Genomic DNA, 23,403 nt, shown 5'->3' with positions numbered 1-23,403 from the left:
AAAGAGGCAGCCGACTTCGGAGTGTGAATCACACACTCGCGCACAATCACTATTACTCAGTTCGGCAGGACCATGACATCATCATCCGGTTCCCTCCGGCTCTGACTCCTCCGTCAGGCCCCCTCATCATGCCAGGTTACCAACAACACCACCACAATGCCGCGATACGCGAACATGCCCATGTGACTCGTCCGATGAAAGGAGGCAAAATTCCATGACTGAGTCATAACTTGGACGCGTCAATATAAATACCCGACCAACCGACGTTGACATGAATAGATGCCCATCTTCAAGATAGTTGTTTGTTTGAAAGGCTTTCCTTCTTTTCTGTCTTCTCTGCTCAACATCCTTTCCCTTCTCCCTTGGGCTGAGCACTCTAGGTTTATTACTTTGACGTCCTGTCGCGAATAACTACCTGACCGGGCCCCCATCACCCAGCTTGTTTCTTGCCCTTGGGTGTCTCCAGCCGACAGCATCCTACAATATCTCAGACAACCCAACTTACATAGACAGCTTGCAAACAGTACCCACAGGCAGGACAGCCGACAGACTTGGTTCAACACAACCACCCAGGAAACAGCAGCCCAGGCAGAAACGGTTCCGACAACACCATCACCACACCAACGCCGGAAATAAAATCCCAGCGAAAAGACGCCCGTTCACCCCATCCAGACAATCCCAGGACATGGGAATCTACGCGGAGTTGACAACTGGTGGGATGGAGGAAACTAACACACGATCACAGGGACGCAAGACGGAACAAGAGGCGAACGGTCATGAGCGTATGAGATTCAATTCAACGACTACTTTCAAAACGATGCGAAACAACGCTACTCCTCCTCAAAAGGACCCGGTTCGTTGACACGGGATCCTTAGACAGAGATAAACCATGGAGGCAAACAACAAGATACTGAATCCAACCCGAATTACCCGACGCAGGTCAGAATAAGAACATAAGGCTGAAAAATCCCCTCCCTCAGGAGAGCAAGCGCGTCACACACTGAGGGGGCATTGTGTCGTTCCCAAAGACAAGAGAGAGAGAAAAACGAACAACTTTTGTTCACTCCGTTGCGCCGTGAGCCAGCGCGATGCTCTTCCAGTGGTCGCGCTCGGCCGTCAGCCTCACGATGGTGGCCTCCAGCTCCTCGAGACGAGCCGCCTTGCGCTCGCGGGACTTGCGCGCGGCAAGAGTGTTGCGGGCTCGCTTCATGGCGACGATGTCCGTGGGATCATCGACAATGATGGGAGGCAGGGGCTTATCGCGGCGGCGAGAGCTGACGCCCGAGATGGACGACGGGCGACTCGAGGGCGGCGAGACGACGGTCGACGACTTGCGCCTGTGCGCCGAAGTCGCCGACGAGAGCTCGATGTCGTCCGACTTGGTGGCCGGCGAGGTTTCGGCGCTGGACGCCACCTTCTTCGGCGCAGTCACCGGCTTGGGGTCGGGCTGCGGGAAGAGGGGGAACCAGGTGTCCGCCGCGCTGGCATCCAAGTCGGAACTCCCAAAGTTGGGCGAGACGTCGAACGAATCGCCAAACTCAGGAGACCCGTTGTACAGGGACGGCGACGTGAGTGCAGTCAGGGCAGCCGAGTTGGGCGCCGACATGAAGGGCGGGTCCTGGATCAGCAGATCCTGGGGCGAGACGGTGCCCATGTTAGGGGCGCCGGTGGCCGGACTGCACGAGAAATCAAAGACGCTCGGGAGGGCTGGGGACGAGTACGCCGAAGCGCTGCCCTCAAAGGCGGAGAAATCGCCCAGGTCGAGGTCTGGAGATGCTTGTAAGCCTCGCAGTCCGAGACCGATGGGAGGATGCGCAGCTTTGTGTGGCATACCTTGGATGTTCATCTTGCCTCGCGGGACGCTCCCGGTGCTCTGCGAGAACAAAGGAACAGGGGGACGCGCAGGGCGGGCGGGTTGCTTGCCGAGGGAACTCAGGGCAGCGGACGATGCCGGAGCGGACGAGGCGTAAAGATGTTGCGGAAGAGCTGTCTGCGGGGAAGAGCTGAGCCGATGGGGAGTAGCCGAAGAAGTCGTCGCGTGTCCGGCGGCGGGCAAGGGTAATTGCTGCTGCGGAAACAACGGCGGCTGGTTGGCGAGCTGAGTGGTGGTCTGCTTCACGCTTCCGGCGGAAGGCTGGCGTGTGGAGCGACTAGGTTGACGAGGCGGCTTGGTCGGCTGCGGGAACAGAACAAAGTCCTGTTGAGGCGGCGGCAGGTGCTGGAGTGGCAGTGGTTGCGCGGATGTAGCCGGCAGGCTCGAGGAACTGGAGGGAAGCCATGGTGACTGTTGGGAATCCGTGGTGAAGACTGGAAAGTCTTGGCCGGGAATGGCGGCGGTGTTGGGCGAAGAACCGAAGCGCTGGCGTGGAAGCACGGTGCTTGAGTTCAGTTCAACCTCGGGAGGAGGATGAGCTGAGTTGTGTGGTTGAGCGGGGAGATCGCGAAACAAAAAACCTTGGGAAGTTATTTTGACGACTTTGCTGACGCAAGTCGAGAAGGAGCTGGGAGGGGAAGATGGTTTAGTAACACATCTTGGATTGCTGTCTGGATTGCCTCAAGATGTGTCTGTGTGTCTAGTGGTTTGGGGTTGGAGAAAGAAAGAGGAGAGGGGAAGAGCAGACAAGCGAGGATGCGGAGGTGCACGACTTTTCAATCGCAATCAGGCAGCGAAGGCACCGCGAGGCAGCACGCCCCTCCAACCCTCCACCTTCCGCACGCTCTCAGGGTTTCCAGGCCGAGCCCGTGTTTGATTGGCTGGGCGTTTCGGGCAGCCCCAAACGGCAAGTGTGACTCACACATCCCCCGGCTCTGCTCCTAGGGGACCCACTTTTTGGTTTGCGCAGGTCAGCCAAAACGCGGATGAAGCATTCCTGGAATGCCATGCAATTTGGACTTTTTCCCAGTGTCAGACTGCGAAACAATATCAGACAGCTTCTCAGAAGAGTGCCTGGACACGCATGCTTTGAATGTTTCCGACTCCTGGCTTCAATGTTGCCGGTTTGTCTTTGTCCCTGAAAGCCGAGGCTGCTTTGTGCGCGCAAAAGACGCTCAACTTTTTCTCTCTGATGGAGTCTGGAAATCCGCGAACCGTCGCCGATCACTTCCTCCAGCACAGCCCCACAAGGCATGTCCCGTCGCCGCGGCTAGGCCAATCGATCCTGAGGATTCTGCCCCACCGCGCCAGGCATTCGGCCAGGCTTACGCCGACGGCACGGAACCAGACGCAAGTCGCAGAATAGCCTCCACCAGTGAAGGGCGCGGCATGTCAAAATCAAGCATCCATTGGGGAAAGTCGCAGAAGGTGTGTTGACAGGAGAAGAGGACACGCTTCTCCTTTGGACCAGACCACGAAGTAACTCCTGGCTTGCGCAGCGTCTGACGTCCTCCTGACAACGCACGCGCAAGCTGGAAACCAGCATGCGACGTCCGGTGATGAACTAGACCCAAAACGCCATGGAAGCCAATGGGACATGGGAGGGAATCTTTTGGTTGTCCGATTGATTGAGGACGTCGGATTCTCAAATCCCGCTGGAACTTTCGTGTTCCCATCGCCACCAACAACCTCTATTCTTCAGCCCTACTCCGCAAGTAGCGGTCCTCTCCCTGCATACGCAGTGAGCGCTGTGCAACCCAGGGAAGACAAAATGTGGCCTTTCGCGCTGCTCCGCCTCATCCGTCTACAGCCGGAGATCTGCTACCTTAGGGCTGAGTGGCTGTTGTCCTTCCACCATGAAACGCTGTCCTATCCCGAAAGTCCTGTCCATCCCCAGAGGATTGACATACTCAGGACTCGAACCGTAAAAAATAGTGTGGCAGTGAGAAACCAAGATAGGTTCTAGACCCCCAGCTCTTCTGCTCCATCTGTAGATACCTCAGGTCCACTTCGTAAAACCTTCAAAAGAGCGCACCGCGACACATCCATGCCCCATTGACAAACAATGGCGAATCAAATCCCCCAATTGCCCCAGCGCACAGAAGAGAGGGAAGAAAAAGACACCGCGGCGATGCTTGTTGCTCTGCCGCAAAACGCAACCTAAATCCCGGGAAGTGAATTGACTTTGCCGGGTTGTCTCGCTTCTGCGTTCTGCTGCTGCGCCATGACTCATCCTTACCCCGGCTAAAACGCATGCAAGCGCAGCTTGCAGTTTCCAGTTGCTTGCTTGCTTGCTTTCGTTTTGCTTGCCGGCAGGACAGCTTGGCCAGGGCTTTTGCCGCGTCCGTCCCGATCGATGATGAGCTGCGCGACCGACCTAACGAAGGCCGACAAGCACTCCGTATCCCGTGCACTGCATGTAACCCACGTGCTGGGGATTTCTTGTCCATTTTTGGCTTCTGGAACTTGCCGGTGCTAGCTGATGTAACCTGCGGGTGGTGGACGTTCGGGTTACGAGGTGTGAGGGTGAGACTGTGGGCTCTGCTGCCGTGCAATTCAGCATCTCCAAGGCGTAGGGTGGCGAAACCCTCCACTTCTGATAGGTATCCGAGTCAGCCGATTGCCGTCCCTCCATCATGAGGCGAATTGACAAGAAAATTCGCGACGGCGGCATCAAACAGGAGGGGAGCGTGCCAGGGCAAAGACCTGACTGAATGGGGCCAGTGGATAGGTGCTAGGCTTCGGCGGCGACAGCTCCGTGCCATGCCGGATCTCCGGTCTTGAACTCCGGTGCCGATTCCGAAGTTTTGCCATCGCCACTCCGGGGCAGAGGGAAGCTGGCGAACACGTGATGGTCTGATGCCAATCTTGGAATAAGTTCATCAGAACCCCGAATATATCCAGAAAAGAGATGAGATCAAATAGAACTCCAGATCGATCAAGATCAACAAAACGGCCCGTCCCGTTCCCCAAGCCAGATTCAGGAACCGGAGATCAGCCCAGGCACCATTATCCCTTTGATGAGATCATGTGCCTCCTTTCAAGTTGGAGTCATAGGTGCTTAAGACAATGCCTTTGTTACTCATGTCGAGAGACCCCTGACCATCCATGGCGTCATTCCAAAGGAAAGCAAGCACATGGTCTCTTAATACTATTATACATATCGTACAAAGTCCGTTGGTCGTTATAGAGCATGCCATGCAGAATCCCAACCCTTATCCAAGCTATGCCGTCCATCATAATAAGGATCCCCAAAAAGATGAAAAGCAATCTCATCCCTATGACAATTCCAAAAAATTTTCCAGCCATCGCGCGAGAGTATCCCAATTTCGTACCCGAGTATCCAAAGCAAACGCCAAACAAATGAGGTGTCATCTTCCCAAACCCGTTTAAAGTCCCCCCGTTTCTCTCCTTGTCAGGGGCATAGGCTGCACCTCACTGAGAGGCACCGCCTGCTCGGCCGCATCATAGGTGCCGCTGCCTTTCTCATTCTCCTCCTCCAGCGCTTCCTTCATGATCTCATTCTTCCTCCGCACCGCCTCCCAGGCCCTATTCCCCTTCTTTGCCTCATGGATCGCCTCGTCCAGCCACTTTCGCCACTGCTTTGTCCCCGGCATCGCGCCGCTTCGTTCCACCCACGCCGTCTTCTTCGTCTCGCGGACCGCGTACCATAACGTCCTCGTAAAGCTGGGAATACCTTCGCGTGGGTCGTCGGGATTGGTGGGTTTGTCCGCGTTGAGTGCGTCCTTGGGTGTGATGTCCTTGACATTGTACCGGCTCAGGTCCCAGAAGTTCTTGTCCGGGAGCAGGCTCATAAGCCAGTAGAGCGCATTAAGAAGGATATACGAGCCTCCAATCATGGCCTGGCTCTCCCATCCACAGTTTCCCAGCAACACGACCGACACCATGAGTAGGAACATCCCCAATCCCATGAAGGCGCGGAAATATTGTGTGGGCACGACATACTCGCACTCCTCCGTGCCCGAGTACAGCTCGCGCGCCACTTCCTCGGTACACTTGACCAACAAAAAAGCACCCTCGCGTGTGCGGATTACTACGTCGCCCTTGGGCACTTTGTTGGTCTGGTTCCGATGCATGAGGACAGGGCGCCACCAAGACGCATAACAGATTACCGTGCTGGCGAGGGCCATACCCACGATCGCGACGATGGCGGTGCCGTCATGCCAATAGGCGGCTAAGGCGATGATGGCGATGGTTAGAAGGAAGGAGAAGACGCTGAGGAAGTGCTCTGGCGAGGATCGGCGTGGCGGGACGTTATAGTCATCATCATCATCAACGGCCATGGTCTGGGTCACGTCGCGCGTATGTGTGGTAAGGGCCGGTTTCGAAACTGACTCCTGGTCTTGGGAGTCATCAGGCGGCGAGTTGGTGGTGTTGGCTTGGGCAGTTGGTTCAGAGAGGGAGGCAGGCGCCGGTGGAGGTTGTCGGCCTTGCTCGACATCACCCACAAAGTGCACGGTGTGCCTGGTTCGTTGCGAGGACTTGGTCGCGGTCCGGTTCCTGTCGACGCCGCTCTTTGCTTCCTCATCCTCCTGCACTTGCGTGTTTTTCGCTCTCCTCTTCCTCAACCCCACTGCCTCGCCAACGACAGTTCCCAAGTCCTTCGTCCTTGCCCACAGACCATCAAACCAGTCCTTCCCACCCCCTGTGGTTTTCTTCTTCTTCTTCCTCTTCTTTGTCCGCTCTGTGTGCGAGATCTCGAGCACCTTGAATGAAAATGGCTTGAACTCGTCGAGGGGGTGCATGATGTTGGCAAAGAAACCAACTGAGTCGAGGACGATGCCATTGTATACACCGGCCATCTTGGCTGTGACCTCAGGGAGACGCTGGGGTCGGGCGGTCCGCAACAGGGCCTGAGGGGCGGGAATAATTCGTGGAAGCAAGCAAAGCTTGGACGCCGTTATCGTCTGAGCATGGCCAGCCACCGATGACTCGCCGATGATGGCGAGCAGAGTGATCACGTCGAAGCGCCACCCGGGGAGGTCTTGTTTACCCCAAGGGAACCTGAGAAGGAGTGTTAATGCCTTCGTTTCTTTTTATCCTAGGGCAACGGGTGAGCTTACCAGGCGAGGGCCCCGATTGGGGCATCACCACTTTCGTCCGCCATGGCGGTTGGAAAGTAAGCCGTGCAGATTGGCTCAGTGAGGTTGCTTCCTGATGTCCAACTGTAACAAGAACAGCAAAGACGATGAGACAGCTTGACGCGTCAAGGCCGGGCTTAGAAAACCTCTGTAGAGACCGTGAAGCGCTCTGTAAGACAGGGCAGCAGCAGCACGAGTCGTCAGTGAACTTGCTCGTAGTCGTCTATCCGTGGATTAACTCGTGTCGCCTTGGCGCAACGCCAGGTCAGGGCGGCTTGAGCCGACGAATGGGTGGATAAGCCGTCGTGAGTTGATCTTAGGTCGAAGGTATCGCTGACTGCTCCCGTTAAGTATTTGTCTCCTCGAGCATCCAAAAATCCAAGGACCAAGAGCTTCAGGCCGTGATATCAAAAATGATGTGGTGATGTCTTAAAGCCCACCACCAGAAACCAACAGCACAAAACAAAAGAAGCGAACCCGAAGAGTTTCAAATTCTCCAGCCCGTCATCAGGCTGGGCCCGTGAGCCGCAGTAATCCGACCTGATGGAGACAAGCGACGAGACAAGACTCTGGGGCCGCCCATCGCGAGGTGGTCGGGCCGCCTGACGGGAGAGGGGAGACCCGCCCATGCAGCCAACAGGGGGTGCCATTGCATCGCTAGCGTTCAGCGCGCTTCCCAGAGTGGGCAGTTGGCGCCACAGCCGCAGCCTCAAACACTGCAGGCCGTGGACCTGAGGCTTGGAGGAGGAGGAGGATGACGACGACGATGGTGACGAGAAGATTGGAAGAAAGGAGGAGAAAGAGAAATGCCGTTGAGAGTGCTTGAAAGATTTTCCAAGATCGGGAATTCTTTCTGCTCTCTCTGGGTCACGGCAGGTCCAACCCTAGGGAAGGAACACCATGTGGGCAGGCGCGACCGCCTATGAACAGCAAAATCATCCTCGAGATGAACTTGGGCTTCACCTGCAGCGCCTACACAGTGCATACATCCAGCTGTGAGGCATCTGACCAGGCTCCATCGACCGTGTTCTTTCATCCAGACACATGATGTGTCCTGTCGCTCGGAGTTTCCGCGATTGCGCTTTTGCCTCGACTGCCTGGACCTGACCGAAACCAACAGCAAAACAGTTGGTTATACAGATATCAGATGAACGCCCCCAGCCACAACAATTCATTGGGTGAAGAAACAATGAACCGGGGTTGAGCTGCGCAACCATCTCAGCTCAGTAACACAACATGTGATGATGCTTCAGGTTGCCCACCTACTCCGTACACTTGCCGCGTTGTTGAGTGGAAATTTCAGCATTTTGTTTTAAAACCAGCGGCGGGGTTGATGAGATCCTTACCTCAGAGGGGAAATGGATAACATGACAAACATGCAACTTGTGGCCTTTTTGTTTGTTGCTTTCCGGCAACTTCAAGCCATCCAGTGGCCTCGAGGCTTTGGGGTAGCAGCGGCTGCTGAGTGCCGGTTGCCACCCAGCCTGCAGCGAGGGAGTGCCGACCAACAGCTGAGGCGCAGCACGGGGCATATTGTGAGTACGTAAGCCGAAGCACCACGGCCATCTTGTTGATGATGATGGAAGGGTGAAGTCATATGATTCTGCCCAGGTGGCAAGTGTTATTCGTATTGAAGAAAAGGCGAGGAGACTAAAAGAAAGGAAAGCAACAGAGAAGATTGAATAGACATGGAAAAACATACCCGACGCACACCACCATCCCCTTTCGCCTCGTCTTCGGTCGTTGCCTTACTCCCCAACCCGGCCTTCTCACGAACCGTCAACTCCCGAGCCGCAATCCGCCTGCACACTCCTTCCATATGTCCTTCCAATGTCGCTAACAAAGCAGTAAACATGACAAGCATATCGTAACCAGCTCACACCTATCACGCTTTCACCTCACCAGAATCCGTTCCCTTACCCCCATCTGTAAACTTCCCCGCCACAATCTCCTTGCAAAACTCCTCCCACTTGCGCTTCCAGTCCTCAAACACCTTCTGGCGCAGCTCAGGCTCCATGCACGAGTGCTCAATGCTCCACTCAACAAGCTGGCGCAAGCCATGAAGCGTCATGTCCTTCTTGCCGGCCAGGACTTGGTAAAAGTCGTGTGACAGGCGGGAGCTGGTGGAGGGAGACTCCGTCAGTAACGTTCCACAACAAAGATATCACGATATTGGGAGAGAAATCGCAGATGGGCCATACCGAAATAGAGTCCCATTATCCGTGCTCACCGCGCACGGCACATTGTTCGCGAGCAACGAATAGACCGCATGCCCGCTGATCCGGGGCGTCAAGCCCAGGATTTCGTTCGAGATGGGGCAGACCTCAATGCAGACGTTGCGGTGGCGCATCTCGTTCATGACAAAAGGGTGCCGCGGCAGGGCGAAGCCGTGCCCGATGCGGCGCGCCCCGAGTAGCAGCGCGTCCACCAGGTTTCCGTCCGTGTCGGTACCCACGTCGAGAGTCTCGCCGCAGTGGAAGAGGAAGGGGATGTCGACGTCCGCGGCCTTGCATAGAGCTTTGAAGTGTAATAACGGTTTCCGGAACGCTTTGAGGGGTTTGCCTTTGCTTTCTTCGCCGACGAGATCGAAGCCTAGGGGCACGTTAGTTATGTGGGCGTTCATCATTTCTGGCAGCAATGATGATACTATTAGACGTACCTGCAATATATCGCCCAAAGCGTATGTTCATTTTGAACTGGAAGCATTGCATCAGGGCGTCATGAACCTGCTCCTCACTGAAGGAGCGCGGAGTACAGTAGATCACCTTGAGCCCCTTGAGAACCTCACCCTTGTGCGTCTCCTGGAACTTTTCATACTCGTTGATGATGAGGTCCATGATACCGGCGTTATCGATGCGGCGGGAACCGTCATTTAACCACACTTGGTTGGAAGACATAAAGTTGGGCCTAATCTCTGCGTATTGGATCTTGTCATCTACGAAATCCTCGAGACACAGGCGCGTGTACTCCCGGTATGCTTTTTCGTAGTTGAATAGACCCTTCATCATCTGCGTTCTGGCGTTGAACTTCTCCCAGGCACTATGACAGTCAGTTACTTATTGTTCCATGTACGTGAATGATGTAGCAGGAGGATCAAACCCACCCATCTGCTGTCTGGAGCAGGTTGTGTGCTTCCTCCTCATGAAAAACGAGTTTACTCTGCAGCCAACGGTCGGCGGCATCCTCGCCTCCCGGAAACTTACGGAGGAACTGGCCAAACTGCATGACCGTCCCTCCCTTGTATGCTGGGTCAAACAGATCCCCCGCGCCCTTTTCCATCACTGCGCTGTCGTTCATGATGCTGAACTGTATCCTGCACCGATCGTATGCCTCCTGCGTATCGAGGGGGATATTACTCCAGATGAACATGCGCTCCATCGTCTTGGCAATCCCGAGCAGGACATGGGGTCGCAAGTTAGCGTTGAAGTGAATGTGCAAATGGGCGCCCTTGGGCATGGCGCGAATCAGCTTAAACACCTGGGTTTTCTCGATGATGTCGGCGTTGGAGAGGAAGTGGTCTCCGCAAAAGCGGGGGTGCTCCTGACCGGCATAGCCAGTCCTCTTGGGCTCGGTGTTGTAATAGCGCTCGACATCATCTCTCCTTAGCTCCTGGAGGATTTGGTTTGCCTGCTTCTCGAGATCGCTTGCGCTCAGAGTGCAAGAATGCTCAAAGCCTAACCCCGCCTCGTAGCTGGCAGTCTCGTTACGCAGATAATCATACTCCTGTGCTTTCTCCTCAGCAAGCTTTGCCAGTTTGGCATTCAAGTCAGGAGTGAATTCGAAGAAGGAATTGGCCGAAGCCGACACCTGCGGCAGGGCCTGGCGAATCTCGTTCAGAGCGTTCTCGGGCACATCAAGGGCCGCATCAACACGCGGTTGAACCAGCGGCTTCCCTGGCAGCCGGGAGGGTGAGGGATCGCGGCTATCTTCAGGCGAGAGAACATCTTTCTCGGTCTGGCTGCTGTGCGGTTGGTTAGTTTGGAGGTGTGTGAGGAAATAGGTGTGCGGGTGATCTTGACCGTGTCTTTGAGGAGGTCTTCTTCCAGGAACCCGTCCGTATACGTTTCCAACGCTGGTTCAACTGCTGCATGGTGTATTTTTTCCTGCAACGCGGGGACGTTGGAAATGCGCATGTGTGCTGTTTGAATCAGGTGGATGAGGGAGGGTGAGTTGCTGCGCGGAGGTTGGAAAGTGGAGGTAAGGTAAACAAGACGGCAGGATGGGTCGCGCGCAACGATGATGAAGCATGAATTGATGAGTTGAAAGAAGGACAGGCGACTGAACACGCAGCTGAGCTCAGATGCGGTTGTTGGGCAGCCAGCAGGCAAGTAAGCGCGGGCGTGTCACCTCACCGGGAGTCAGCGCAGAGTTGGGCGGCGGGCTGGGGGTTGATGATGGATTTAATAAGACGGTGTCCCTCCTCAGTGCCTTGTGAGCCATCAGCATCGAAGCTGCGGTGAAGCCTGGTACCAGAGGATGAAGCTAGGTTCCAGCAAAGCCAAGGCTGCCCTCATGTCAACCCAGACGGTGACACGCGATACTCCTGAGCAAAGGAGTGATGGAGTGACTAGGTAGACTTTGCGCGCGGCTGCGCCCGTCCTCGCGGTGCGTTGAGCGGGCGTTCTTGGCTGCAAAAGGTCAGATCGGAGGTTGGGTGGTAATTTTGGTTTCCTGGGCTGAAAAGGAACCGCAGGCACCGCCAGCCAGCGCTGTTGCAATCCTCAAGCACCTTCCTTGCCGCTTGATCCGCTGCGCTGGACCGTCCATGCAATCAATGCCCGGGGCTTTTGAACAAAGTTACCCCACTTACCGAATGCGGAAACCCCGGGGACGGAGATGTATCACAAGGCTGACTCTGTGGCAGACAAACACCTTCACCCACCCACAACCCTGGGCACCAGCATCGGGGTTTCATGTTGTTCATCTTTCTTTCTTTAATTAATTCAGTCCCCAGGAACCAATGACAGGGGAATCTCGGCTTCAGGAACACCCAACCCAGGCCCGGGCATGATGACCGTCTTGAGATTATCCGTAGGCCTCTCGCAACGGTCATCGGTCATCGTTGCCTATAATTACCACGAACCTCAAAGTCATGTCAGATGATGGCTATGTGAGGAAGCCTTCAAGAGAGTAACCGACTCCCTCCCTTTGCCGTTGACTCATCCCCGGCCTCAACAAAACCCCTTACCAGCTGTTCTGGTCTCATGATGTTCGATGGTTCGATCCCCAATGAGACGCACAGCCTGTGCAGGACAATCAGCCAGCCAGGCCGCCTTGTCCAGAATTATTCTCTTCTTCACGAACATTTGATACCCAAAAATCAGAGCCCAAATCTCACATCGGTTTGGATCAAATCTTGGTGTGGATCAGGGGGCTCGGAGCCTGCACCCGAACTCCGCCTCCTGCGCCTTATGACACCATAGGGCTGAGGCCGAGAGGCTCACAGCAATTAGCGTACCGAATCATCGTGGATGAGGCTCTGCATCCATCGGCTTTGCTAGCTTTACCCTGCAGTGCTCAACTATTATACGGCTTGCCGAGAATTACGGCTTGACACCGCCATCATAGGAACTCGTCGCTGCAGGACATCGTGAGGCGGTCACGATGGGTATGGAAACAAACCCTTCTCAACCTAAAGCCTCAACCATGCCAAGGCAAGCAAGCATCTTCCTAGAGAAACAATCTGCCAGCTCACCGCTTTGCCATACCTGCCGCCGAGCATCACCTCATTCACAAACTATGATTTGCAACAGTGGAGGCGAGCGATTACAACCCCCTAACTCAGGTAGCCGAAACCCTAGTTAACCATGCCCGATTGACATCCAGGAGTTCCGGTCCCCGCAAACACAAGATCCTCACAAGAGCTTGCGCCCTGGTCAAGTCGTATCTGCTTGCATATGTGGGACCAATGCACCCTTAACGTCTGACAACTTGGAAGGCTCAGGGAACAGAGCACGCTAGTGACAGGAGTGGTGGTGAGGCAGACCAGTCGGTGAGCAGTTCAGCAGCCCTGTATTGAGAGCAAGAGGCACAGTCTGCCATCTGCCATCAACGGAGTAGCTTTATGGCACCACCACCATCATAAGATGTGGATGAAGAAACCAAAAGGCAGTTCATTCAGTTCGATCCAAAATTCCAAGAGCAGGAATGGGAGAGAGAAGAACATACGATGGCAGATTCCAGAGTCCCGAAGGCAAGGTAGACTGATGCAGGCGGCAACCTGCAGGTAAGAAAACGCTGGCTTTGGAGAATGTCTTGGAGCCGGCCAGGGAGGGCTTCGCAACCAGCCATGGCAACTTGTCTCAAACCTCTTCTTTCCGATGGAGATTCTTCGCCATCAACACCCTCACCTGCCCGCCTCCGGTTCCTTGGCCTACATCTCCTTCCCCGCCTGACCCTCCGCTAATGGGCACAGAACCGAGGTAAAAATGCGCGCTGTCTATCGTCCAGTGCTTCCGTGCCACCTTACTTGGCTCGGTGCTCAGTGTTTGCGGAGTGGCGGTGGCGGTGGTGGTGGTCATTTCCTTTCCGATGATCCTCCTGCCAAAATCGAAGAGACCGCCAGTCACTGTCCTAAGCGCTGATGCTAGCTCCGCTGCATTGGCGGCGGCGAGGGCCTTGCTCTCTTGGAGCATGGTCGAGATGACGTTGGTGTTTTGGCCTCCGTTTCTGAGGCCGTTCTCATTCCCATGCCACACTTCTCACATGGGCGATATGTGGTGTTGTTCCCGCCGCCCAACCCGGGCTGGTGTAATAGACAGGCATACGAAAGCAGTCCCAGGGGTTCTTCTGCCAGAGGAGTGGGATGGGCATGTCGTTGCTGGATGAGCCTGATCGTGCTGATGGCGGATAGGAGAATTAAGCTCAGCAATGTATAAGCCACCCACTCACGGCTTTGAGCCGGGGCTGGGTAGTAGTGATTATTACCTCACTGCCAGCAGTCAAAATATGTCCCGAGCCCTCTTTACCCTGCTTTGTCACTTCTGGTGCTAGGATTCCATAGTAGAACCCGTACTCGGAGAGAGCAATGCGGTAGGTGGAGGTCAGACATTCCTCCAGTGCTTGAGGGAGATATTTGGAATCCACCAAATCCGGACTCAAGTAGATGGAAGAATAATTAAAGATCCGGTAATAAACATCGGTGTAAGGCCCCGCAAAATATGATTCAACTTTGTTGTTCAGCATCCGTCCAAACATCGATACTGTGGGTCCCGGGTAGGATGCTGGAGCAGCTTCTTGAACAGAGGCTACACCGTCGAGAAAGGCGTGAGATTCGGGGAAGGGCTCGGTGACCGATGGGCCGAGGGCGACGAAGTCGTGGATCGTGGGCCATACGCCCATCATCAGTGCCATGTCCACAGACTCGGTGAACTGGCCAAAGTGTTGTGCGACCTCAGGCCACGACCAAGACACAATTAGCTGTCCCGGTGTGGATTCATAATGGGGGATGCAAGAAAAGATGGAAAGAAAGCCGCTCCATGGGTTGTTTAGCATATTCAGCCCATCAAGTATTACCGTCTCATTTTCACGGTAGTGGGCCATCATGACGTTCAGCCGGCTCGGCAAATCTTGCGTCGTACATGAATTATCGGCCCATATATCCATGAAAAATGGATGTGACAGTGTCGGGATGGGAAACGTGCGTCTCATGGCGCATCCGCGGTCTGAGAAGCGCACCGTCACATTTTCTTGGTTCTCTTCCACCTCGAAGGATGGTTGAAACGTGTTCTTGCTCTCGTCTTTCAAGAGTCGATTTGAAGTGCATTCAAGGCGCAAGGAATACGCCCATGATTGCACTGTTATCCGATTCTCCTTGTATTCATCGTTGCCCTCATCATCCCAACCACCGAAGATTTGAGTGGGGCTCCAGGTCGAGGGGGTGAAACGCGTGTGTGGCGTTGGTCCATGCAGCGTTTTGAGCACCGTGAAGCTCTTCAGACATAGCCGCTAGGACGATAGGCGTCCAGTCGTTGATAGATTTCGGGAAATCTCTTACCATAGACGAGGAGAAGCTTAGATGTGGTTCTGTTGAAGTCGACAGACCTTTCACTGATGAGAGCGGCCGACAGAGGAGTCACAAAGATGAGGAAATTCAGAGAGAGGAGGAAGGCTAGTGCTAGGTAGAAATGGCCATTGAGACAGGCTTTAAGTCACCTGTTTGCCGGATTATACGCATGGTAGTCCAGGAGGACGGTGAGATGGGCGTTAGGTTTAAGTCGACCCTTGAACTTCAGTTTGTTGCGAGATCCAGAACCTCCAGGCTGCGATGAGTTCCAAGAAGATGATACGCCGCCTGGGGGATTGGGATTCAACAAGGCCGTTTTCAAATGATTGGCGTTGAGCGTGTGATCCTCATCATTCTTGTATGTTCAGTCAGGTTGATTGCGCCAGTGTTGCCCATTCTAGCAGGGCTCCTGTGGTGATCATCTTCATCGTAATCCACGACTCTCCCGAGCTCCGCGAATGGCTCCCGAAATCCAGCTTGATCAGCAGTCCTGTTACGCATCAGCGTAAAGAGCTGCATGATCAAAGGTGGGATTGACTCCCAAACAACAGACCCTATCTGAAATCAGTCCCATGTTCGGCCTTGCCAAGAGGACGAGTAAATTCGCTAATAGACAAATCGCACACTTACAGTCTTGTCCAATGACTTTGAGGAGTGACATTTCCGTTGTGGCAATTTTGAAGCCGTTCCACTTGATTGAGAGGATCACCAGGCTCATCAACGCCGCAAAAAAACAAGGCATGGGCCGCCAGAACGAGACTGGCAGTCAGTGCCTGCAAAGCTATGGGTTCCCAGTTTGTTCGAGGCATGATGTGAATGCTGGACTCAGCGTATCAACACAGGGTTTTCTTAATTACTCATGGGCGTTGAGGATGTCAAAGTCTTCCAAAGTTTAGAGTGACAAAGTCATTGCACGCCTCCTGAGCTGAAGCCTGAACGATATAGTATTATCATCACAGGTGACAGCCTTTTTGGCCTCCTGGCTAAAAATATCACCTGTTGCCTAGTCGCATGAATGGCGTTGTGATGGAGTACCTAGTAGCGATAAGGACTCCAATCACAAGTCCTCCATGTTGACAGTTGGTTTCCTGTTGCTGCACGAAGTCAACTTGGCAACACACAGAACAACAATGGTGTTCGCACTCCTCATTGAAGCGCAGAAAACAACGCAAGGGCGCAGAAATTCTGCCTTTGCAATGAAGCTAAGTCTCAAATAAGTTAAGTCATGACAAGACAAAAGGACCTTTTAGTCACATTCCAGGATTAGGTACATATGGTATAGCTGGGCAGCAATGATAGAGAATTTAAGATGCGTCCCATTTATAAACCATATCGCTGATTTTCTCTCTGCTTGTGTGTGTTGAGGTTTATTAACGTAATGATTTCAGGAGTACGAATATCAGGGTTGGGTTTAAAGCACGGGCTAGGGTAAAAGGTGGGGGCTATCCCATGCATCCATCCGTTATTTACACGCCTCAAGAGGACGTCTTGATGGCACCTATCGACAATTACTTGGTCAATCCCTGTCCGCCTTTACGCCTGATGCATTGGCTCTTCCTCTCTCCGGTGTAGGTTCCTCGCCATCAATACCCTTGGTCCCCCCTCTCCTGTCTCTTTGGCCGACGACGAACCGAGATAGAAATGTGCTTCATCTATTGTCCAGAGTTGTCTCGCAACCTTGCTTGGTCTTGTGCTTGTTTTCGGACCAGTGGTGTCTCCTCTGGACTTTCTCTTCCAGATGCCAAGGAGCATCTTTCTTGTTGAATTGGCTGCTGATGTTGGCGGCGGTGCCGCAGCGGCTCTGGCAGCCAGGGCGTTGCTCTCTTGGAGTATGGTTGAGATGACATCTGCGTCTTGATTCGGAGGTCTGTTGTTGCTGGTCTTGTTGTTGGTGTTGATGTCACAGACTCCCCGATGTAAGAGGCATGCGTACGCGAGAAGCCCTTCGGGTTTCTCAGCCAGTGGGGTCGGCCGCAAACGCCGGCGGTGGATGAGCCACGTGGTGCTGATGGTCGAAAGAACTATGAGAGCGAGCAGCGTCATGCCTACCCAGACGCGCATGAAAAGACGGCGTCGTGGGATTGTGAGGATTGCTTCTCTTGGGGATAGTTTGTCTTGAATTTTGTTGTTGTCTGCTGCTTCGACGGATGTTGAGATGGGGGACGGTCTGAAGCCGTGAAGGGAGAGGGCTATGCGATATACCGAGGCGAGAACGGACTCCATAGCAAGTGGGATGAGATGAGGGTGCTGTATGGCGAGGGAAACCTTGTCGGAGGCACTGGTTGAGGGTGTGGCAGTGGAACTGACACTGGAAATGGTTTGTCTCGTGGATCCGTAATAAAGCGCCGCTACACGCTCAAGCACTTGGCGGCAGAAGATGATAAGCGATACGCCGGAGAAGCCAGAACCGTCAGCATGAATAACACTGGTAATGTTTCGTTCAAGGACATGCGCCGAGGAGGTGGAGTTGGTCGCTGGTTCAGACGTCGGAGTGAAGTCATGTATTGTTGGACGAATTAGGTCCATCAGAAGCGGCGGTCTGCTGGTGTGGCTCTGATTGCCCGAAAATGCCATGACTATGTCCGGGTCGGATAACGGCCAGGACACGGTCAAGAGCCCTCGAGTGGTCTCGTAGGAAGAGATGCAGGAGTTAATGGTGAGCGTGTGGAACCAAGACAGTATGTCGGTGGTGTTGGTGTTGTGAATGTTGGCCATGATGCTCTCGTGAGGCAAAGAAAGTTGAGATATAATGAACACAAGACGTGTCGGCTGCTGGTAGGTGTCGCAGGATGATTGCGACACCACTTGGACGGCAGAGGGGTACTGATACTTGGTCGTAAACACGATTCTGATGATGCATCCGCGGTCCTGAAACTGCATTCCAATGAATCCATAGGTCTCGTTTGGCATGCCGGGGATAATAATCGAATCCTCAGATTCCTCAACCGACATATTGACGTTTCCATTGCCTGCGATGAGATCGTCCTTCTGGTATAGTGCACAGTCAAGCTTCACCGTGTACGCCTCTGACAATGCTGTCACTCGTGGCTCTCGATATGCGCTGGCGCCCAAGACACTGCGACTTTGCAGCGCCCATTCTCCCAGCGGTTGATCGAGAATAACTTTGGGGTCTGGAAAGAATGGCAGAAACGCGTGTGTAGCGTTTGTCCACGGAGCATGGCGGGCGCCGTAGAGGTCTTCAGATTCCGAGGCCAAAATGATCTCGGTCCAGTCATCGATGTTGAGCGGAAAGTCGTTGTCCAGGGAGAATGATTGAACTAACCGCACTGTTCCGCTGAGAGTAACTTCCGCGGCGCGGACCAAACCTGCGGAGAAAGGGGTCGCGATAACGAGGAAGACCAGGGACAGGAAGAAAGCCAGTGCCAGGTGAGGATGACCATTTCGCAGGGCGTACCACCATCTTCGAGTTACGTCGTATGAGTGATAATCGAGGAGGACGGTAAGGTGGGCGTTGGGCTTGAGCTTGTGGTTGGACTGGAGTCCAGGGGAGAGGGCAGAGGACGGAGGAGGCGAAACAGAGATATTGGCCTCGGACTCTTTGGTGCCGTCGTTGCTGAAACTTCCAGTGGTTGTGGCTGAGCCGGAGCTGAAACGGTTTTGGTTGCTGTCATTGCCTGATCCTATATGGCATTCCTCATCATCCCGGCCGTTTTGTCTCCCCAGTTCTGCAAACGGCTCTCGGAAACCAGCCTCATCGGCCATCCAGTTACGAAGCAAGGTAAAGAACTGGAGGATTAGAGGAGGGAGCGACTCCCAAAGTATGGAAGCTGCCTAAATGTTAGCCTCTCCTGTTGCAACGAACGTACACACACACACACACACGTATATATATATATATATATCTTCACGCTTTGCTATCACCACATCTTGTACATACCATCGCGCCCAATGACGGAGAAAGGAAAGGCATCGTTGTAGCAGACATCAGAAATCCCATTGTGGGATTTGGAAAGAATCATCAAGGTCGTGATCCCTGCAAGCAGCGCCAAGTGTACAATGAGGGCGAGACTTGCTGTTAGAGCTTGCAGTGCTGGGGGCTCCCAATTTTTCGGCCTCATGTTTGTTGTCAAGCCACGAAAACAGAGATTTGCAATGTCAATCAGGTATCCAGACATAGGCTATGGGCGGATTATCAGGCACGGCCATACTCGGCGTATTCACGTGGTGTGGGAGAGGTTATAAGTCCCTTGACTTCGAGTGTTTATCCAAGTATGGTATGTTCAAATCCGTAAGTCCTCCGTAAGCAGCATTCCGTGAACCATCCGGCTACAGCTCTGTCGATGAGGTCGGTTCATTTATTGACCGAACAATCACAGCCGCACGGGCGGGAGACGTTGATCGCATGTTGATAAATCAAGGTTATTATAATAAACTACAACCTACCATGTGAGGATGCCGCAGGCTTGGCCAGTACGAAGGCGAGTTACGCCACGAAGATGCATGTCAGGTCCAGCTCTATACACTCATGTGCTCCAATCCGAGTATGCCAATAATTTCGATGCCCGGATGCAACAAACGGCTCGCATCACTCCGCCTACGTCCCTCACGGTTCCATGTAACAATATATATATTGCCCACCGTCTATTTGAGCGTCAGCGGAGTCCAGAACCTCTTCATTGTCCCACTCAACCCTGAAAGACATTCTCCTCCCACGGTATCCTTCCCGTCTTCCAAGACTTGACCTCACAGATGCTCTGTTCGGTGAACCTATCCATTTGCTTCCGCAGACAGGAGCAGAATTGCCAACTCCTCCCGGTTCCCAGAACTTTCCGATGTCGTGTAACCAAACAAGCATTGTGGCGGTGGTAAAGACGGGGCAGATGGATGAAGCGGGGATCGAGGATCAAACGGCAAATACTACCTTTACATCAACAACCTACATCAACGATCAAACTCGATAGCTCCTCAGGGTATGTGTAGCCGAATGCGATATATACGGTGAAGTAATATGTACGACGAAGCGGAAAAGATATGTACAAGCTACACAGCCTCATTTCCCCTCCCTCCCTCGCTCCTCATCCCAGAGACCCTAACTCGCGAGACCAAGGACAGTTGGCGTGAACTGCTGGCCGCGTCATCACTCCCGCAGTTTTCATCCTATCTTCCTCATTCCCTTCTCTTCCACACCCAACCTTCACGAGATGCACTGGAAGTACCACGGATTCCACTCATGGCACCTATACGGCTCCTCACACTGCGTTGGCCCGGTATATCCAATCCCTCCGCACTGAGCCCACTGCTTCGCAACTGCTGTGGGCGTCGGCGCTGAGCTTGTCGTCGTGCTGGTTGAGCTAGCAACACTCTCGGTCGTGCTCGAAACCTCACTCGTCGTCGTGGTCGTCGTCGTCGTCACCGCAGTGCTGCTTCCCCCGACTGTCGACGTAACCAACGTAGTCGGGACCACACTCGCACTACTCGTCGTCGTCGTCGGCCCACCCGTCCCAGGCAACTCAATCGTCGCATAAAACACCCCGCGCCCGTTCGTCCCAACATACACCACCCCTTCCAAATTCCCGCTGCCCACCACCCGATTCGCCCCCATCGCTCCGAATCCCTGCCTCTCGCCCTGGATATCCACCCACGTCTGCCCCGCGTCCGCAGAAGCATACAACTTGGCCCCGGACGGACCCACGCCAAAGGCGTACACGTTCCAACTATCTCCTTTGCCCTTGCCAAGCGAAACCTGCTCCGTCAACGTCAACACTCCCTGCCCGAGGGGAGTAAAAGTCTCGCCGAAATCGACGGAGCGGAACAAGCCCTTGTCGGTGCTCACCCAGACCTCGCCTGCGATGACGGGGTGCGGAGCGATGTCTCTGACCGATTTGGCGCCAGCAGCGGTGAAGGCGGGGATGGAGATCGAGGAGAAAGTTGCCGCGGCGTCGGTGCTGCGATAGAATTTAGCTCCCGAGGAGGACGACGACGCGGCGTAAAAGACGGAGTTGTTGCGCCGGTCAGCGGCGATCACGGCCCCCGAGGGGAGAGAAGCGACGGGGGAGAAGGGGCCTTGGTTTTCCGACCGCAAAACGCCTCCGTTGGAGGACGACCAAAGAATGGTGTCGCCGTCTGCCGAGTACGCGACGGCTCCGCCCGACGTGGCGGTGTCGGCGCCGGGGTGCCGGGTCCAGCGCTTCCCGCTGTCGGTGGAGATGGCGACCTGCTGGTCGCCCGTCCCGGAGCCGACGCGGACGGCGTGCGAGGGGTCGTTGCCCGCGTAGTCAACGTCGGTGGAGGTGGCCCATTGCGGGTTCATCCAGGGTTCGGAGGGGGCGGTGTCGAGATCGTTGGCCGTGGGGTAGGTGAAGCCGCAGTTGTCGCCTACAGCAGCTAGGAGCTCAGAGCCGCCGGGCGCGGAGGCGAGGCCCAGCACGGCCATCTCCTCGATGCCGACCGCGAGGGAGGAAATGGTGATGTTGTGGATCGTGTCCCAGTTGGTGAGGTCGTGCCCGCCGAAGAGGGTGAGACCCGTGCCGTAGAGGAAGTGATCGCTGTCGTGGGGGTCGATTTCGAGGGCTTCGATCATCCAGCCGAGCTTTTTGCTGTCTTGGGAGAGGAAGCCGGCTTCGATCCAGGGGGCGTTGTTGGCCTGTTGAAGAGGGGTCAGTTTTGGTTGACAACACGACATCCAGTGGGACAACTCACGTTGATGCTGTAGTAGAGGTTCATGTCGGGATAACCCGCCCACTCCCAGAGACGCGACCAGGTCTCACCCGAGTCTGTTGAGCGGAAGAGCTGGGTGTCCGGCCACCACGAGTTGAGAGCAGCCACCACGAGCGTGCCCGGGTTCTGCAGGTCAAGAGCCAGGCCACCGAAGCCAAAGTACAGATCGCTGCCCGACACAGGAGTGATGTCCTTCCAGGTTTCGGTCACAAGGTCGTAGCGGTAGACTGCGCCGTCAGTGCCATCGTAAGGCCCAGCACCATCGCTGTAGGTGATGTAGAGGGCCTTCTCATCCGGCTGCAGCTTGCACTTGTGCGGGAGATACTTCCCTGGCTGGCCGGCAAGGGGCTCCCAGGTGGCGCCGGCGTCATTGGACACGTAGATGGAGGCGGTGATGGTATCAGCCGTGCCCACAAAGATGCGCGAGGTAGTGCCGTTGATGACGGGCGACGTCGAGTCGAAGGTGACAAACGCAAGGCCGATGATATCGCCATTGTAGCCACCAACATCGCTGGGGTCGGGGATGTAGGTGCCGGCGTTGGTGAAAGACGTCACCTTGGACCAGGTCGCGCCACCGTCCGTGCTCCGCCAAAGACCGTTTCCGCTGCGAGCACCAAAGTAGAGAACGTTGGAGTTGGCCGGGTCCACAGCCAGCCTCTCGCCCATGCCACGGCCGGGCATGTTGCCGCCGACCTTGAAGGGGAGGTCGACGGACGTCCAGGTCTCGCCGCGGTCGGAGCTGCGGATGATGGCGCCCGGGTTCGGGTCCCAGCTGTTGGTGTACATGCCGACGGCGGCATAGACCTTGTCAGGATCCTGCGGGTCGAGGGCGACGGCGTCGATACCCCAGTGTCCCCTGTGCTTGTGTGTTAGATGGACGCAAACTATGTGATGCATACCTGGGAGATGGCTTACCATCTCTCGTTCGTAGAGAGGTTATCCGTGACGGGCGTCCACGAATCATCCTCGTTCAACCGGTACAGACCGCCGATATCTGTGCGAGCATATGCAACGCCCTTGGCCTTGGGATGGAAGATGATGCCGGGGACGAAGCCGCCGCCACCGTCCGTCTTGACATTCTTCCAGGTGGCTGCCGTGGCGCCCGCCACAGCAGCGAGAAGCTGCAAGGCTGAGAAGCCCTTCATGGTGCCGGTGCAGGAAAAGGTGAGGTTGGCACAAAGAGGGTCCTCAGAACCGTGACTCCATGGGAGAGGCAACGTTAATATAGATGCCGCGGTAGCGATGCGGGCGCGACAGCAGATATATTACAAAGCATTAACAGCGGGCGAGGTCCCTGGCCCAGGGCCATGGTTCGAACTGGGGAATTGGAAAGTTCCGAGGCCGATCACGAGTGAAAATCCCACGAATTACTGTGTCGGAGCTGCACGTGGGGACGATTGCGTTCAGATGTTTGGGTAGCCGCGAATCCGGAGATGTAACGCCGTTTGGGAAGGGTGGAAGATGAGCCTCCGCGGGTCATGTTGCCGAGACATGACGGCATTGGGGCGGTTGGAGATGATCGGCTTCTTTCACCATGTTGGACATTTTTGACACACAAAGGTGACAATCAAATAACATGATGGTTCGTGGGAATTTATCAGTCACTTTGGCCAACATTCTTACCAGTGAGGCAAAACAAGATGACTGATGAAATGGTTGTTGTTTTTTGGTTTGTTGTTGTGAACTCAGCGGAACTTGTGGAGCCTGCCCTCGGCAGAGTTACCCGAGGCCACAAGAGCTGTCCA

At 54.8% G+C, this 23,403-nt stretch overlaps 7 protein-coding genes across 7 annotated transcripts; 1 reads left to right on the top strand and 6 right to left on the bottom strand.

The window, feature by feature from the left end:
- Positions 1–156: 156 nt before the first annotated feature.
- Positions 157–914, top strand: VTJ04DRAFT_6628 (uncharacterized protein; the record flags this gene model as incomplete). The annotated part of the gene is made up of 3 exons (XM_069364868.1): positions 157–182; positions 439–713; positions 790–914. The coding sequence occupies 3 exons, from the start codon at positions 157–159 to the stop codon at positions 912–914; spliced, it is 426 nt and encodes a 141-aa protein (XP_069218652.1).
- A 146-nt stretch (positions 915–1,060) lies between these two features.
- On the bottom strand, positions 1,061–1,846 carry VTJ04DRAFT_6627 (uncharacterized protein; the record flags this gene model as incomplete). Its single annotated transcript, XM_069364867.1, has 2 exons — positions 1,061–1,767; positions 1,834–1,846. The coding sequence occupies 2 exons, from the start codon at positions 1,844–1,846 to the stop codon at positions 1,061–1,063; spliced, it is 720 nt and encodes a 239-aa protein (XP_069218651.1).
- A 3,416-nt stretch (positions 1,847–5,262) lies between these two features.
- On the bottom strand, positions 5,263–7,001 carry VTJ04DRAFT_6626 (uncharacterized protein; the record flags this gene model as incomplete). Its single annotated transcript, XM_069364866.1, has 2 exons — positions 5,263–6,898; positions 6,958–7,001. 2 exons carry the CDS (start codon positions 6,999–7,001, stop codon positions 5,263–5,265), a joined length of 1,680 nt encoding a protein of 559 aa, XP_069218650.1.
- Positions 7,002–8,237: 1,236 nt separating this feature from the next.
- VTJ04DRAFT_6625 (uncharacterized protein) lies at positions 8,238–8,839 on the bottom strand (the record flags this gene model as incomplete). Its single annotated transcript, XM_069364865.1, has 3 exons — positions 8,238–8,249; positions 8,322–8,486; positions 8,678–8,839. The coding sequence occupies 3 exons, from the start codon at positions 8,837–8,839 to the stop codon at positions 8,238–8,240; spliced, it is 339 nt and encodes a 112-aa protein (XP_069218649.1).
- Positions 8,840–8,860: 21 nt separating this feature from the next.
- VTJ04DRAFT_6624 (uncharacterized protein) lies at positions 8,861–14,319 on the bottom strand (the record flags this gene model as incomplete). The annotated part of the gene is made up of 11 exons (XM_069364864.1): positions 8,861–9,095; positions 9,177–9,567; positions 9,635–10,014; positions 10,079–10,936; positions 11,328–11,403; positions 11,502–11,603; positions 12,164–12,218; positions 13,144–13,195; positions 13,372–13,672; positions 13,743–13,764; positions 13,867–14,319. 11 exons carry the CDS (start codon positions 14,317–14,319, stop codon positions 8,861–8,863), a joined length of 2,925 nt encoding a protein of 974 aa, XP_069218648.1.
- A 2,309-nt stretch (positions 14,320–16,628) lies between these two features.
- Positions 16,629–17,023, bottom strand: VTJ04DRAFT_6623 (uncharacterized protein; the record flags this gene model as incomplete). The annotated part of the gene is made up of 2 exons (XM_069364863.1): positions 16,629–16,803; positions 16,914–17,023. The coding sequence occupies 2 exons, from the start codon at positions 17,021–17,023 to the stop codon at positions 16,629–16,631; spliced, it is 285 nt and encodes a 94-aa protein (XP_069218647.1).
- A 3,112-nt stretch (positions 17,024–20,135) lies between these two features.
- Positions 20,136–22,803, bottom strand: VTJ04DRAFT_6622 (uncharacterized protein; the record flags this gene model as incomplete). Its single annotated transcript, XM_069364862.1, has 3 exons — positions 20,136–21,584; positions 21,641–22,514; positions 22,574–22,803. The coding sequence occupies 3 exons, from the start codon at positions 22,801–22,803 to the stop codon at positions 20,136–20,138; spliced, it is 2,553 nt and encodes an 850-aa protein (XP_069218646.1).
- Between the last annotated feature and the right edge of the window lie 600 nt (positions 22,804–23,403).

The sequence above is a fragment of the Mycothermus thermophilus genome (genome assembly GCF_041956435.1).
Source record: "Mycothermus thermophilus strain CBS 625.91 unplaced genomic scaffold VTJ04scaffold_4, whole genome shotgun sequence".
In the NCBI taxonomy this organism is placed as follows: Eukaryota; Fungi; Ascomycota; class Sordariomycetes; order Sordariales; family Chaetomiaceae; genus Mycothermus; species Mycothermus thermophilus.
The sequence above is the reverse complement of the archived record's forward strand: the minus strand, read 5'-3'. Positions and strand labels throughout refer to the sequence as shown.